Source organism: Bactrocera oleae, chromosome 4 (assembly GCF_042242935.1).
Source record: "Bactrocera oleae isolate idBacOlea1 chromosome 4, idBacOlea1, whole genome shotgun sequence".
NCBI classification, from domain to species: Eukaryota; Metazoa; Arthropoda; class Insecta; order Diptera; family Tephritidae; genus Bactrocera; species Bactrocera oleae.
Genome location: NC_091538.1, coordinates 27,983,923 through 27,998,262, shown reverse-complemented (window position 1 = coordinate 27,998,262; position 14,340 = coordinate 27,983,923). Strand labels below are relative to the sequence as shown.

Genomic DNA, 14,340 nt, shown 5'->3' with positions numbered 1-14,340 from the left:
TACATATATGACCATACTTATGTAGATGATTATGTATGTACATATATATTTGTGTATATCAAGTGTCAGCTGCTCTTAGTTGGATAACAAATAACAAGAACCTGACACGCCATTTTTGTCAAAGCACAGGTGCATCAGAAAAGTGTTTGTACATAATGTGTACATACATATATGAATATGAGGATGAACTTATATACAAATACACATTCAATATACAGATACACACCTATATATAAATATATGTTAATGGAGTTTTTACGAATAAGTTATGGATATAGGTATATGTATACATGTACATATGTATGTATGTACATGTGTATGCCATTGCTGAACCGGGATTGCAAAATGAATGAAGCATTTTCATACGCCGTCACTTAAAATAAATACATTAGAAGGAACTCACCATTGGACATAATACGGCAATTCATAAGAAGGCGTAAAGTTCGAAAACTTTGCCAGCTAAGCACAGTGTATAGATGAAATGGACACCAAAGTCGCCATTTGCTGCTGGCGTCATTAATATTTTCTCTTGTGAATGAATTTTCAGTCTTGCTATCTTCTCGTTTTTCCGATAGTAGCCGTGGTAACATTGTGAATTTTTAGCTGCGTTTATTGCGGTTACATTATTTGCATAGGCCTTTTGTATTAATTGTTTTATATGCACAATTTCATGTATAGATTTTTTAAATTAATACATATTGCTCACATTAATTTCAATTATAATATTTGATTACAAACGTTTGACACTATATACCATATATTAATCTACTTACATGCATATGTATGTGTTTAGAACAAATATATGTATGTTTTCACTTCTTTTATTTAGTATTTATTATTTTGCTGTTTCACTTTCTGCGAAATTATTCTATCTATGGATGTAAATAACTACATATGTATGTTATTCAACTCTATGTTAAACATTATTATTTTCACGAACCTGATTTTCCGCATACATATTCACAAACGTTTATGTATATACTTACATAAATACAATTATATTTATATGATATTATTGAGATTTGAATTGGTTTGAGGAACGAATTGGAACATTTTTCTTTTTAGAAAAAAAAAAATTTCCTTCGAAAACAATTATGTATACACATATCCATACATTTGTACATACATACATATGCTATAATATGTATCCATATCTGTACATTTACTCACAGTTGAAGATACGATTTTAGATAATCTTGAATTAATTGACATTTGTTTATTTTTCAGTCGAAACAGTATTAGACAAATTTCTTGTAGCCACTTATTTTACACATGCGCCATAATGCATACATATGTATACGCGCAAACTTCAGAATTATTACTCCATAGGATTTTTAAACGCATTATAATTTTTGCCGATACACAAGATTTTGATTACATATGTATGTGTATTTCTATAACTTGTATTCCTGCTTATCCATTCTTGTGAATACATACAACGGAGAACATACTTGATATTCAATTGCAACTAGTGTCGCTGCATATTTTTTAATTTATTAGTGCCTCCATTTTAACTCTTTATAGATTTAAAATAAATGCAGAATTATACATAATCATCATAGGTACAACAATTTTACGGATAACAGCCACTGTTTGAGATGGCGAGCAAGGCAATTAAAATGCCCACACACATCCGTTTGGGTGATTCCAAAAGAGAAGCATATGTACCTATGTAACTATATGTAATGTGCACACATATAAGTATTTTCTTAGTTCATTTACACAGGCCGCGCACAAGAAGCAATTCACAACGTCGATTCCGAATAAGGGCTAAACATGTACTAACCGCACATTTTGCATAATACGAGCACAACCATGGTTTTTCTGCATGGTGGAAAACAATTCATGAATAGAGAAATTCGGTATACACTGCTGCAACCAACGCATTTTCGTCTCGGCTCACAAGAGTTTGTACACCAGGCACATGTCTATACCACATAGATACGTGTTCGTAACGCTAAACAAGTGCGTTTGTCGTAACTTAATAATGAAGAGATAAACCTCTTTAAATTCTTTAAGAGCGGATGAAACTTGATAGTATGTGTTGGATTCTCTGAAACGTATTTGCGTTAACGTGTCAGCTGATTGAGTTTTACGTACTAATATTTTTGGAACGTAACATTTTATACATCTTTTGCAGAATGCACCTTTCCAAGTAGACCATGCCAATGCCATACAAAATAAAAAGAATAGAAAACTAACTTTAAAAATTTAATATATGTATGTATATTAGGCTGATTCAAAAAAATATTAAGTTTTTTTTTGTCGAAATCCTCACGTAAAAACTTTCGTGGAGATGTAAAAACACGCAAGTGAAAATCAGAGCCCCTAATATTAATATTAAAAGGTCACGTATCTCAGATTTCTATTTCCCATTTAAATAACACGGTAAAAATTGTTCTTTAATTTCGGAATTCTGCAACTTTAAACCGGTTTAACGGATTGTTGAACCAAATTAGAAGATATTCGAGGTCAAACTTAACTTAAACTTACAAAAAAATCAAATTTCCTATAAGAATATAATTTGGTTCAACAAATCGTTAAACAATTGGGTTATTTCCGCGAATGGCTATGTGGAAAGGAACAAATATTATAACGGATTTCTCAATAAATCGTCTAACTATAGCTCACTCTTGAGCTTGATCACTGGATTGTTAAATTAAAGACCCAATTTAATGCTATACACTTATCTTTATTCCCAATTCCAACAACTTAACACTTATTGCTCGCTATTCGAACTTACAACTTATTGCTTATAGCTTAATTGCTCTTTACACGGTAACACTCTAATTAGAACTGTTTCTGTTGCACAATCCGGCAGCTCTTATATAGTAAATTTTTAACAAAAGTTCGCTACTAGAACATTCTGGCAACTACGAATTCGCTGTCTAGTTGCTTCTGGCAGTTTATCGTTAATTCTGATTTGTTCTGGTACTTGTGTTCGCCACACTGCCAAGGATGAAATGATGCGAGACTCTTTGAATCGAGAGAGAGCTGTCAAAACCCACATTTTTTATAACATTTGCCAATCATGCCACTGTCGAACGAAAATGGATTGGGTATTATAAAAAAAACTTGGGGGTATTTTGCATTTCGATATTATTTTTAGGTGCTCCGTCCCCAAGTAGGCCTATATAACGCATATACATCCCTATATACTTGTATTTATATTATAAAATTTTTAAAAATGCATATAACATAAAAAATTAGCATATAAATAAAAAAAATTATAACAAAGAAACAATACAAGTCATAATAAAATATCATGGTTTTATAATGAACGTTTTAAATTAAATTAACAAATAAAATTTAGTTGCACGTTATTCAAAAGTATTTGTGTAGTTCTTTTCGCACTGCTTTTGTTAGCTATTTTTAGCGGGTTTATTTCTGGCATCCCGCCTTTTTTGACATCAGCTGTTCGAAATTCCCTGATTTTAATAATCAGGGAAAGAGAATAACAGAAAAATCAGCGAAAATGAGAGAGTCTCGCATCATGTCATCCTTGACACTGCCCTCTACCTAAGTCTGATCGTCCCGATTAGACATATTTGCGGTACCAAACGCTGCAAGCCGTTCCAGATGAACCACCTTCATTTTATTCCTTGGTCTTCCAATGGTCTGTATGCGATACACTACATCATTGAGTCGTTTAATAACCTGGTATGGTCCTTCCCAATTACAGTGTAATTTGGGAGACAGCCCTTTCTTTCGTTGTGGGTTATATAACAATACCCAATCGCCTTCAACAGAACCCTCAGAGTTTATTGCCTTGTCGTATTTTGCTTTCATCTTATCGCTCATAATTTTGGTGCGCTGTCTCACCATAGCATGTATATCCCTCATCTCGTCTTCTAGGATGCTATTGAATTCCTTAGTATTCCTTCCTCCGTTGGCGTTAATTCCAAATTTTAAATCAATCGGTAGTCGAAGATCATTACCAAAAATTACCCTTGCTGGACTCTGGCCCGTTGTTTCATGTACAGCAGACCGATAAGCCATCAGGAACAAGGATATATGGGTATCCCAATCTTTCTGATACTTGTCCACAACTTTCCTCAAATTTTCTTCCAAAGTTCGATTGAATCGTTCTACCATGCCATCGGACTGCGGATGTAGTGCAGTTGTACGGGTTTTCCGGATATCCAGCTTCTGGCATATCTCCTGTATTAGAGCTGATTCAAAATTTCTTCCTTGGTCAGAATGTAATTCTATTGGAACACCATATCTCGATACCCAATTGTTGATGAATACATCCGCTACTGTTCCCGCCTCCTGGTTAGTAATGGCGTATACCTCTGGCCATTTGCTGAAATAGTCCATGACTACCAAAATATATCTGTTTCCTAATTTACTGATAGGAAATGGACCAACTACATCCATGGCTACTCGCTCAAACGGCGCACCTGAATTGTACTGCTTCATCTGACCATGACTCCTGGACCGCGGTCCTTTAGCAGCAATACACTCGACACAATTGGCTATCCACTCCGTAACTGATTGATGACAACCAACCCAATAAAATCTTTGTTTTAATTCACTTCAGAAATTCTTACTTTTGGAATAATCATCAGAGTTCGTGAACTTTGCCCATCTTCGCTTTCCCATACGCGATGCAAGCAGCCAGACACTAACTTCAAACTATTCCATTGTGCCCAATAAGCCTTTGCGACTGGGCTTTCTGCAGCTATTTCTTTTCTTGTTGGACGTTTATTCATCTCCAATCCGTGTATTACGCTTTTCAAATCTGCATCCTCTTGCTGACATTTCCGTAGCTCCTCCGGATTCCAGTCTGATGTTATAGTCATTAATCGGACATCTATAATGTCTTCTTTGGCCTCAGCTTTTGAGCAATGTCTACATTCCAGATTACAGGGACGGCGGGACATGGCATCAGCATTGCCATGACTACTACCTTTGCGATGTTCTATAGAGAAGTCGTAACTTTGGAGTCTCTCAATCAACCGTGCTAACTGTCCTTCTGGGTTCCTGAATTGTAGAAGCCATTTTAATGCTGCATGATCTGTCCTCACCCGAAATCGCTGGCCATAAAGGTACTTATGAATATGTTTGATGCACTTCACCAACGCCAGTAATTCTCTCCGAGTAACACAATAATTTGTCTCTGGCTTGCTTATGGTCTGGCTGTAATACGCAACCACTTTCTCATGTCCATCAATGACTTGCGATAGAACGCCTCCTACTGCAAATCCACTAGCATCCGTATCCAAAATAAACGTTGATCCTGGGACCGGGTATGCCAACATTGGCGCAGTACTTACCCGCTCCTTCCGAGTTTGGAAAGCCACTTCCTGTTCTTTATTCCATTCAAAAACTCTGTTCTTTTTCGTGAGTTCATGGAGGCTACTAGCTACGCTGGCAAAATTTGGAACGAATCGTCTATAATAAGTATATAGTCTAAGGAAACTCCGCAATTCATGTAAATTTTTAGGAGTGGGCCAATCTCTTACTGCCTCGATCTTTTCATTAGCTGTGCAAATGCCCTCCGTTGTCACTTTGTGTCCTAAGTAGTTTACTTCCTTTTTGAAAAGGGAACACTTCTTTGGACTCAGCTTAAGACCAGCGCTAGCTATCCGTTGTAAAACCTCTTCCAAGTTCTTAAGGTGTTCATCGAAGCTTTTACCCAACCCGATGATATCGTCGAGGTATACCAAACAGGTCTTCCAGTGTAATCCTTTTAATACCTGGTCCATAAGTCTCTCAAAAGTAGCAGGAGCGTTACATAATCCAAAGGGCATTACGGTAAATTGCCATAGACCATCTCCAACGCTGAACGCCGTCTTTTCTTTGTCTTCTTCGTTTACCTCCACTTGCCAATAACCACTTTTCAAATCAAGTGTTGAGAACCATTTTGTGCCTGATAACGAGTCGAATGTATCATCGATTCTAGGTAGTGGATAACTGTCTTTCTTTGTTACATCATTCAACCTTCTATAGTCCACACAAAATCTTATGTTGCCATCTTTCTTCTTTCCAAGTACTACAGGTGAGCTCCACGGACTCTCTGATGGTCGGTTACGCCGCTTTCGCTCATTTCACGTATGGTCTGGTTTACAACTTCTTTTTGCTAAAGGAACGCTTCGAGGAGCCTGGCGGATTCGTCTTGCATCACCTGTGTTAATGAAATGTTTCACAACTTTGGTTCTTCCTGGTTTGGCATCGTCTTTATCAAATATGGATGAATATCTGAGAAGAAGTTGTTTAGCCGAAGTCAACTAGAGGCAAATTATCAATTGCCTCTAATTCCTCGGTCCATGCGTTAATTTCGCTCGATATATCGTTTTCGTCCATGGAATCTTCCTCAAGACCTATTTCGCAATTTATCACGGCCTCAATCTCTTGACACTGCTCTAATACAGCTCCTTTGGAGAGATTGATTGGTAACTTGCACTCATTAAGTACTCTTACTGGAACACGTTTATCTGGTTTTGTCATAGCCAGGGTTTTGCCTATGAGTAAGTTTGGTGTAGATTCTTTTGTGGCCTCAACAATCCACCACATGTTTGACCCATAGTCTCCATCTATTTCTGCCCAAATAATTGCTTCTGATGTTGGTGGGATCTGCTGGCTCTCTGTTGTTATCACTTGTCTAACGTTGTACTTATTATCGTAACCGAACATAAGTGGCACTTCCATATTTCCATAGGACATAATCCTGTTTTTCATGTCAATTTTGATTCCTTGATACGCTAGAAAGTCTACTCCAATTATGACTTCGTCAACGATATCTGCCACTATAAAATTGTGTAACACGGCTGTCTTTCCAATTACGATATCGCACGTTACCTTTCCGAGAACTAGGGTATCTTCTCCAGTTGCAGTACGCAACTTTGCCCCAGCTAACGGTCTCACTTCTTTCTCAACCAGATCAGATCAAATTATGGAATGTGATGCGCCCGTATCCACAGTCAGTATGCGCTTTCCACCGTCTACACATCCACTAACGGTAACGTTACTCGTATTCCTGCTTATTTGTGAAATGGAGATTACAGGGCATTTGCTTGCGGGAGGCAGCCCGTGCCCTTTTCGGCTGGCTCGCTTTAGTTTAACGATTGGTTTGATTAACATTTGCTTGATATTCCTCAGCTTTGCGTTTACGTCCAACTGGATTATTTGGCTGGCTACAGTTGCGTGCAATACGGCCACTTTATCCGCAGTTGTAGCATTTAAGCACACCATCATTTTTCTTATGCGCTTCCGTAGATTTTTCCAGTGCTTCCTGCATGTTGTCCATTTTTTCAAGTAATTGGTTCACCCAAGTGTGTTCCTCTATTTCTACTTTGTGAGCTTTAAATTTATTTACTCGCCTCGCAGTTTGGAATGGTCTGTAATATTTCTGCTGCAGATCCTTTTAATGCAACGAACAATGCAGCTACTTTATCTTCAGCGTTCCAATTATTTGAAGATGCCGTCTTTTCGAATTGAAGCTTAAAAACGTGAAACGGAACAGTGCCATCAAAGGATGGAGGTTTTACCTTGGCAGAAGCTGACGACATAATTGGCCGACTTAATTGTAGCTCACGGAGACGATCTCTTAATTCATCCACTTCAGTTTTATTTTATCCCGCACTTCCGAAATCTGTGAGGACACTTGCGATATCCGTGCATCCTGCTCTTTCAACTGTGAGGACACCTGTGCTGATATACGTGCATCTTGCGCTGCGAACTGCTCTTTTAACTGTAAGGATACCTGTGCTGATATACGTGCATCTTGCGTAACGAACTGCTCTTCCAAATGCGTTGATAATCGTGTATCTTGCTCTTTAAATTGTGTCGACATTTGCGTTGATATTTGCGATATTGCGGCAAAAACCATGTTTATGTCCACAATCTTTGACGAGCATTGAGCCTCTTCCTTTTCTTCTATCTTTGTTGTCTCTTCTTCTAATTCCATGTGAAAGACATATTCCTCAACATTAATGTTTTCCGCCTCCATGGCCTCTCTCAACCGTGATTGTAATTCAGTTTTTAATCCATTTGTCGCCAAACCACGTTGCTCCAGCTCCTTTTTCAGTTGTGGAATATTCAGATCGTTAAACTTGGCCATTTTTAAATAATTATCTCCTTGGGAATTTATTTGACAATCCCACTTCTGACACCAATTGTAACGGATTTCTCGATAAATCGTCTAACTATAACTCACTCTTGAGCTCGATCACTGGATTGTTAAATTGAAGTCCCAATGTAATGCTATACACTTATCTTTATTCCCAATTCCAACAACTTAACACTTATTGCTCGCTATTCGAACTTACAACTTATTGCTTATAGCTTAATTGCTCTTTACACGGTAACACTCTAATTAGAACTATTTCTGCGGCACAATCCGGCAGCTCTTATATAGTAAATTTTTAACAAAAGTTCGCTACTAGAACATTCTGGCAACTACGAATTCGCTGTCTAGTTGCTTCTGGCAGTTTATCGTTAATTCTGATTTGTTCTGGTACTTGTGTCAGAGAACGTATATCATAGAGAAGGCAGAGAACGTATATCATAGAGAAGGTTCAATTGCGGACCAGCGTGTGAATTGTCAAAACCTAACAAGATTTTATTAGTGAATTTCACCTCATCTGGCTCGGAAGGAGAAATTTTAACAGAAGTGAGTGAACAGAGCTGAGCATTCAATGAAAATTATGCTCAGAAACTTGCTTTGATATTACAGCCGCATGTTACTCTTTTGGCTTATATTCTTATACGTTTATATGCAATCATATTTATTCATATGAATATCATTTTGCGAATTTTTATGAATGCTTGCAAAACTGATAAGATCTATTAAATTATGGAATTTCGAAATAATATTTATAGTCAATTTGGGCATTTAATAATTTTATTTAGTTTTTACATAATATACTTTCCTAATAGAGATTAAATTTATTAGAATATGTGTATATGTACATATGTACATCTTTTATCATATTAATCTTATATATAATCATATGTATATCTGCACAAGCGCATTTGAATGTGCCGATTCAGAAATTGAAATCATAATTTTATCATATATCAACACAATATATGTGCGCGCATTGATTTATATAATATGTACACGCATATATGTATGTAGACATAAAATTGCCAAACAAATAATGCATACACAAACCAACATACGTACATACATATGTATATGCGTACACATGTAAATATTATATGTCACCCGCAAAAACTACAAACATTGTTTTACAAAAACAACAATCGTCACAAGTCAATATGTCAGCCAAATAGGCGAAGCCCAAATTTATAGTAAATTGCACAACAACAACATTTTCATTCATGAACGCAGGCGTACTTTTAACAAGCAACCTCGCTTCATTCATAAAAACAGATACCCTCACATCCCCCCGAGCATGTTTTTGCCTACAAGCGTCTTTTCACGACGATGGCAAAACCAAAAAACATAAATTAAACAAATTTCTGATATTCCCTCTAGAAGGGAAAAGTGACAACCAGGTAAATATGAGTATTAAAATATTTTAGAATAAAAGTGACAACTTAGTATATTTGTCGATTTACAATTCAAGAAACTTTTTAAAGAAAATATTCAATATTCCTCTGATTTATGTAAACAGTAAACCCCTGTTAAGTATCACTCCTCCAATCCCTCTTATCTGCCTGTGGCTTGCTGCATCTCACGTTTTTTTTTTCTTAATTTTTTTTAAGAAAACGGTAATTTTTTTTTAAATACATAAAAACTATTTTTTTGGTACGACTCGCTTAAGTACCACAATCGCTTATGTACTACAAAGCACAAAAAATCTGCAACTTTGGTTTTGGCACTTAACCGGGATTGACTGTATTTGTCAAAACATGTACGTAAGTGCGTATGTAAATATTTGAATTTTTTGTACACACATCTGCGCATGACTTGTTGACTTTGTTTCCATTTACGCATGCCACGTTGTATATGAATAAGGGTTGATTTTGCACTTGCCATATGCGATGTATGTTTGTAAGAGTGTGTATGGTTCTGATATACCATGAAACAATGAGTGTATATATTTACATACATACGTTGCATATAGACAAATTAACAATTATAATGGGTACTTTCATATTAGTTTACATGCACACATAATTATACATATACTTACATATATATGTATAAGAATATTTGCGACCGCTTGGTCTTTTCTTATGGGGTTATGTCAAGCAAGAGGAGTACAAAATCAAACCCAGAAATCTGACTGAACTGAAGCAGTCCATTAGATAGATATTTGAGGCAATCCCGACGAACCCTCCAGCCCGCATTAATTTTCTAATTAGGTGTCGCATATGCGTGGCTGAGCATGGAGGAATAATTAATTGTATAAAATAAAATAAGATTTTCTATACAATACAAAAAAAAATTAATGTAATGCATTGATTAAAAGCAAACTTATTACGGTTAATTTTTGTAGCACGATTCGTGAGCCGCCTGTATATGCAGAATATCTTAAAATTATATGTAAATTCGTTTGCGCATTGTAAATATACGAATCTGTAAGCGTACATTTCTTAACATTGAATTTAGCATTATTTTTCTCTTTTAACAACTCAATTCTGCTATTTTGCGCTCCGCAGGGGTAAAATTCTGGTGAAATCAGCTTATAATTTGTTTGTGGTGAAATGCACTAATGTTGGCGAGTAACCCTCCGTCAAGAGGAACATTTTGACAATCGGCACACCATGAACCTTCTCTATGATATACGTTCTCTGTACCTAAGCTTTAAGATAATGTACAAAACTTAAGAAAATTTATATTTAGCTTGCAATTCAAAATCAAATCACTAAATATGCAATTAAATCACTAATAAAAATCAATTAAACTTATTAAAATTTAAAATTTTTGTAAAATAAAAACACAAAAGTTGACAGCGAAAAAATTTTGAAGTGTTGCCAACTTTTTTTTTATGAGCGAGGAGTAAGAAAATTTTTAGACGTTGAGCCAACCAGCTAAAGCTTGTCCTTGAGAAGAAACGATAGACGACGAGCCCGGAAAAATAAAAGGCTAAAGGAGACGAAGTTAAGGATTTTGTACGTAGGCGTCGTATTTAGTAAGTCCCGCAAACGCTAAAACTGGTGGGGCATAATCCCGGACGAGGTGTATCTTTAGCGAATAGGATGAATAATCTGCAATATGACGGTATCTTTTGAAGATTCTTTCACAGACATACATATGTTTACGCATATATCCATACACATTAATTTTTATAAAAGGATTATTAGAGAACTTTAACAATAAAAATTTCCAGAATCAGGACGTCGAAAACGAATGTCAAATAAAAGGATCGATCATCTACAGAATATGTCAGCGCGATGCGCAACTGTTTCCGAAGTGCGCAATGTTTCTCGACGAGATCATTTGCGGCTGGCATTTGTGCGATATTGGCAGTATCAAGCACAAAATGGATAGCGGCAGGTGCGTGAGTGCCATCTTCTGCAGGGTTGCCCACATATACATATGTATCTCATTTGAGAATGATTTAAGAATAAATTTTACTGCCGGCAAGTAAAATAAAGTAATAACATAAAATTGAGTCTATGTCCTTTAAAATATGTGAATATTATACCAAACTTGATTGTAATCCATTCAAGTCATACAATGAAAGTGAACCCTTTCGGTACATTTTTATACTCTTGCAACATGCTACAGAGCAGAGTATAATACTTTTGTTTACGCAAGGGTTGTTTATATCACCTAAAACTAATCAAGATAGACATAGAGTTATATACCATTTATATAAAGGATCAGGATGACGAGGCGATTGAAATCCGGATGTCTATCTTTCCGTCCGTACGTAAAACTTGAATGAAAATTGAGATATCTTAATTTTGCTTTGTACACGTGTTCCTTGACAATAAAGCATGGACGAGTTCGTAATTGGGCGTAATCGGAACACTGCCACGCCATTAATCAAAAACTTATAAAGTGCTTTAACTAAGCCGTAAACTAAGATACAGAACTCACATTTGGCACAACGAATCTTATTAGGGAGGGGCACCTGTGGTTTGAAAATCTTGGAAAAGTGGACGTGGCCTTGCCCCCTTATAATTTTAATATATATATCTCTCAAACCAATAAAGCTATATCACCCAAATTAGCACACAACATATATTTTACACCCAGGATGGCACAAGAGGGTTTTATAGGAGCCGGTATCAAACTTGGCCATCCAAATTAATTACATACAATTTTACAATATTCCCATGTTAGTGCGAAAGAGAAGAAATTGGACCACAACTCCGCCTAACCATATAGCACAATTTAAATTCCATCTGATTCTTTCACATTCCACTATACAAGCAAAGAACCAATTTATATAGCGGGATGAAACTTTGCACGAATAATCCCTCTTGAATGTGCCACCATATGATCAAAAATTGTCCATATCGAACCGAAACTGTTCCAAACTGTATTGCCAAAAATAGGGCCAATACTACCAATATCTCTCATATACCTAACATATGATTTTCAAAATTCTCTTTTGGTCTTATGTCATATAAATCATATATCATATATCAGTCAACATGTAAGATATTTTAGCAAAATTAACTAATTATAATTGGATATACTATAGTTCAACGTATAATATTGGATATACTATAGTTGAATAGCGAAAATATGTGAATTTTGTCTACGAATTACCCCAACTTCCAAATACTACATGCTTTATATTGATTTTCTTTATTTTATAGTTATATATTTTTAAAATTGCTTGGAAATATGATCTCAAACATACCTCAGCAATGTCAAAATTAACTCAATTAGCCTATCCCTTTCTCTGACCCCAACATAGCCTGTATAATGATTTCCGACTTTCCCTGACAAAATTTGTGATACTTTAATAGATTTAAATGAACTACTTTTCTTAAAAATTATGTTGCAATATGAATGCAATTGATCTAGACATTGGTCCAAACCTTATATCCCTAAAATAATGAATAGCGATCTTCTGGTTGACGTTTTCCCCTCAAATCATTATATTTAATTTTTTCTTCTTCATTCAGGGCATTAATATGTCATTCAAACGTATATTTATCGATCTAATTAATAAAAAAACGGATATTTAGAAATCCGTTAATTATCATGATTATGATTATTACAGTTTAAATTCCTTTAATCTTCAATTGTTTGAAACTTAGAAGTGAGCTTTTCCAGCTTAGGCAGAAATCTAATTTCTTGGCTAATTCTGCTTCTAGGCCCAGTGTAGCCAGTCCTAAAATCATGCCCTGTGCCAGGCATGATCGATGAAAAATTTTTATCCTTGCGAAAGCACTAAACGAACGTTCACTAGTTGAAACAGAAACGGGTAAAGTGCAAATATTCTCAAAGCAATGCAAATATTTGGAAAAAGTCTTCCTAATTTTCGAGCATTGGTGGCACTCAATAAGTTGTATGGATATTGCTTCGTAAACGTGTCTGAGGTGAATGATGTAACGAAGCTTTTTGCTGCCCCTGCTTCTTGTGATTTGCTGAGGTATACTCGCCGTGTCCAGGGTTCGTTACAATAAATTTGTAAACTGTGGTGTCTTCTTACAAATCGTACTTTATTCAATTTCCAATGACAAAATGGTGTTTTCCGCGTTGTAGTGGCGTCACCCGATGATAGCGCTATGACAGAGTAGCGGTTTACGTGGCCCGTTAGCGCGTCACTATCACGCGGAATTACGGAGGGCAGTGGAAGCGACCGCGATGCCAAGCGTGGAGCAGGTCAGAGGATCGACTCACTACCCACTTCACGCGTGACTTCCAGCCTTTGCACGCTAAGGAGTGAAATTCCTGCCAGAGGATCGACTCACTGCGGGACATTCAGTCCTTACCGCAGTAACGTCATTCGCCTTTCCGCACTTCCGATGAATAGCTTTATATGATAGCGTATTCTACTCTGTCGCGCTCTGGGGTTGCTAAGCAACTTACGATGACTTACGTTTTAGGTCCTGTGGTGATGATGTCCGCCCGATACGTGCTACCACGACGCTTCTCCCGCAGCTCGTGTAGGCTTCGACGGCGGTCCTGCTGCTACCCGTGTAGGCCTCGCTACTTGTGCTCGCGGCTACAGTCCTGTGCTGACTCCCTGATGATGGGCCTGCTTGCTTTCCGCCAAGCCTGCTCGCCCGTTCGTAACATGTTGCTTTAGGATGGTGTGTGTTGCTAGAAGTGGCGTGGTTTTCCCGTTGCAGCCCAATACTTGTTGTGTTGTTTATTTGGCGTGGTTTAACTGTTGTGTCGCAACATGTTGCTTTGGAATGGCGTGCGTTGCTAGAAGTGGCTGCTGTATATGAGAACTTGTATACTCGCAGTGTTGTATTTATTTAACAGGGTGTGTCGTCATACGTTGTGTG

General features: G+C 36.8%; 1 protein-coding gene across 17 annotated transcripts in view; it reads right to left on the bottom strand.

Annotated features, from left to right (window-relative positions):
- The window catches only part of sns (sticks and stones), a 90,403-nt gene extending 88,464 nt beyond the window's left edge, over positions 1–1,939 (bottom strand). Inside the window, exons 1-3 of one of the 17 annotated variants that reach the window (XM_070109084.1) lie at positions 1,669–1,938; positions 1,171–1,516; positions 404–746 (exon numbers count right to left, since the gene is read on the bottom strand). In XM_070109084.1, the coding sequence (XP_069965185.1) occupies positions 404–590 (187 nt within the window). In that variant the 5' untranslated portion in view covers positions 591–746; positions 1,171–1,516; positions 1,669–1,938. Of the gene's footprint in view, positions 1–403; positions 747–773; positions 889–1,170 lie in introns of all 17 variants that reach the window. The other 16 variants (XM_070109087.1, XM_070109088.1, XM_070109090.1 and 13 more) reach the window with 16 other exon arrangements.
- Between the last annotated feature and the right edge of the window lie 12,401 nt (positions 1,940–14,340).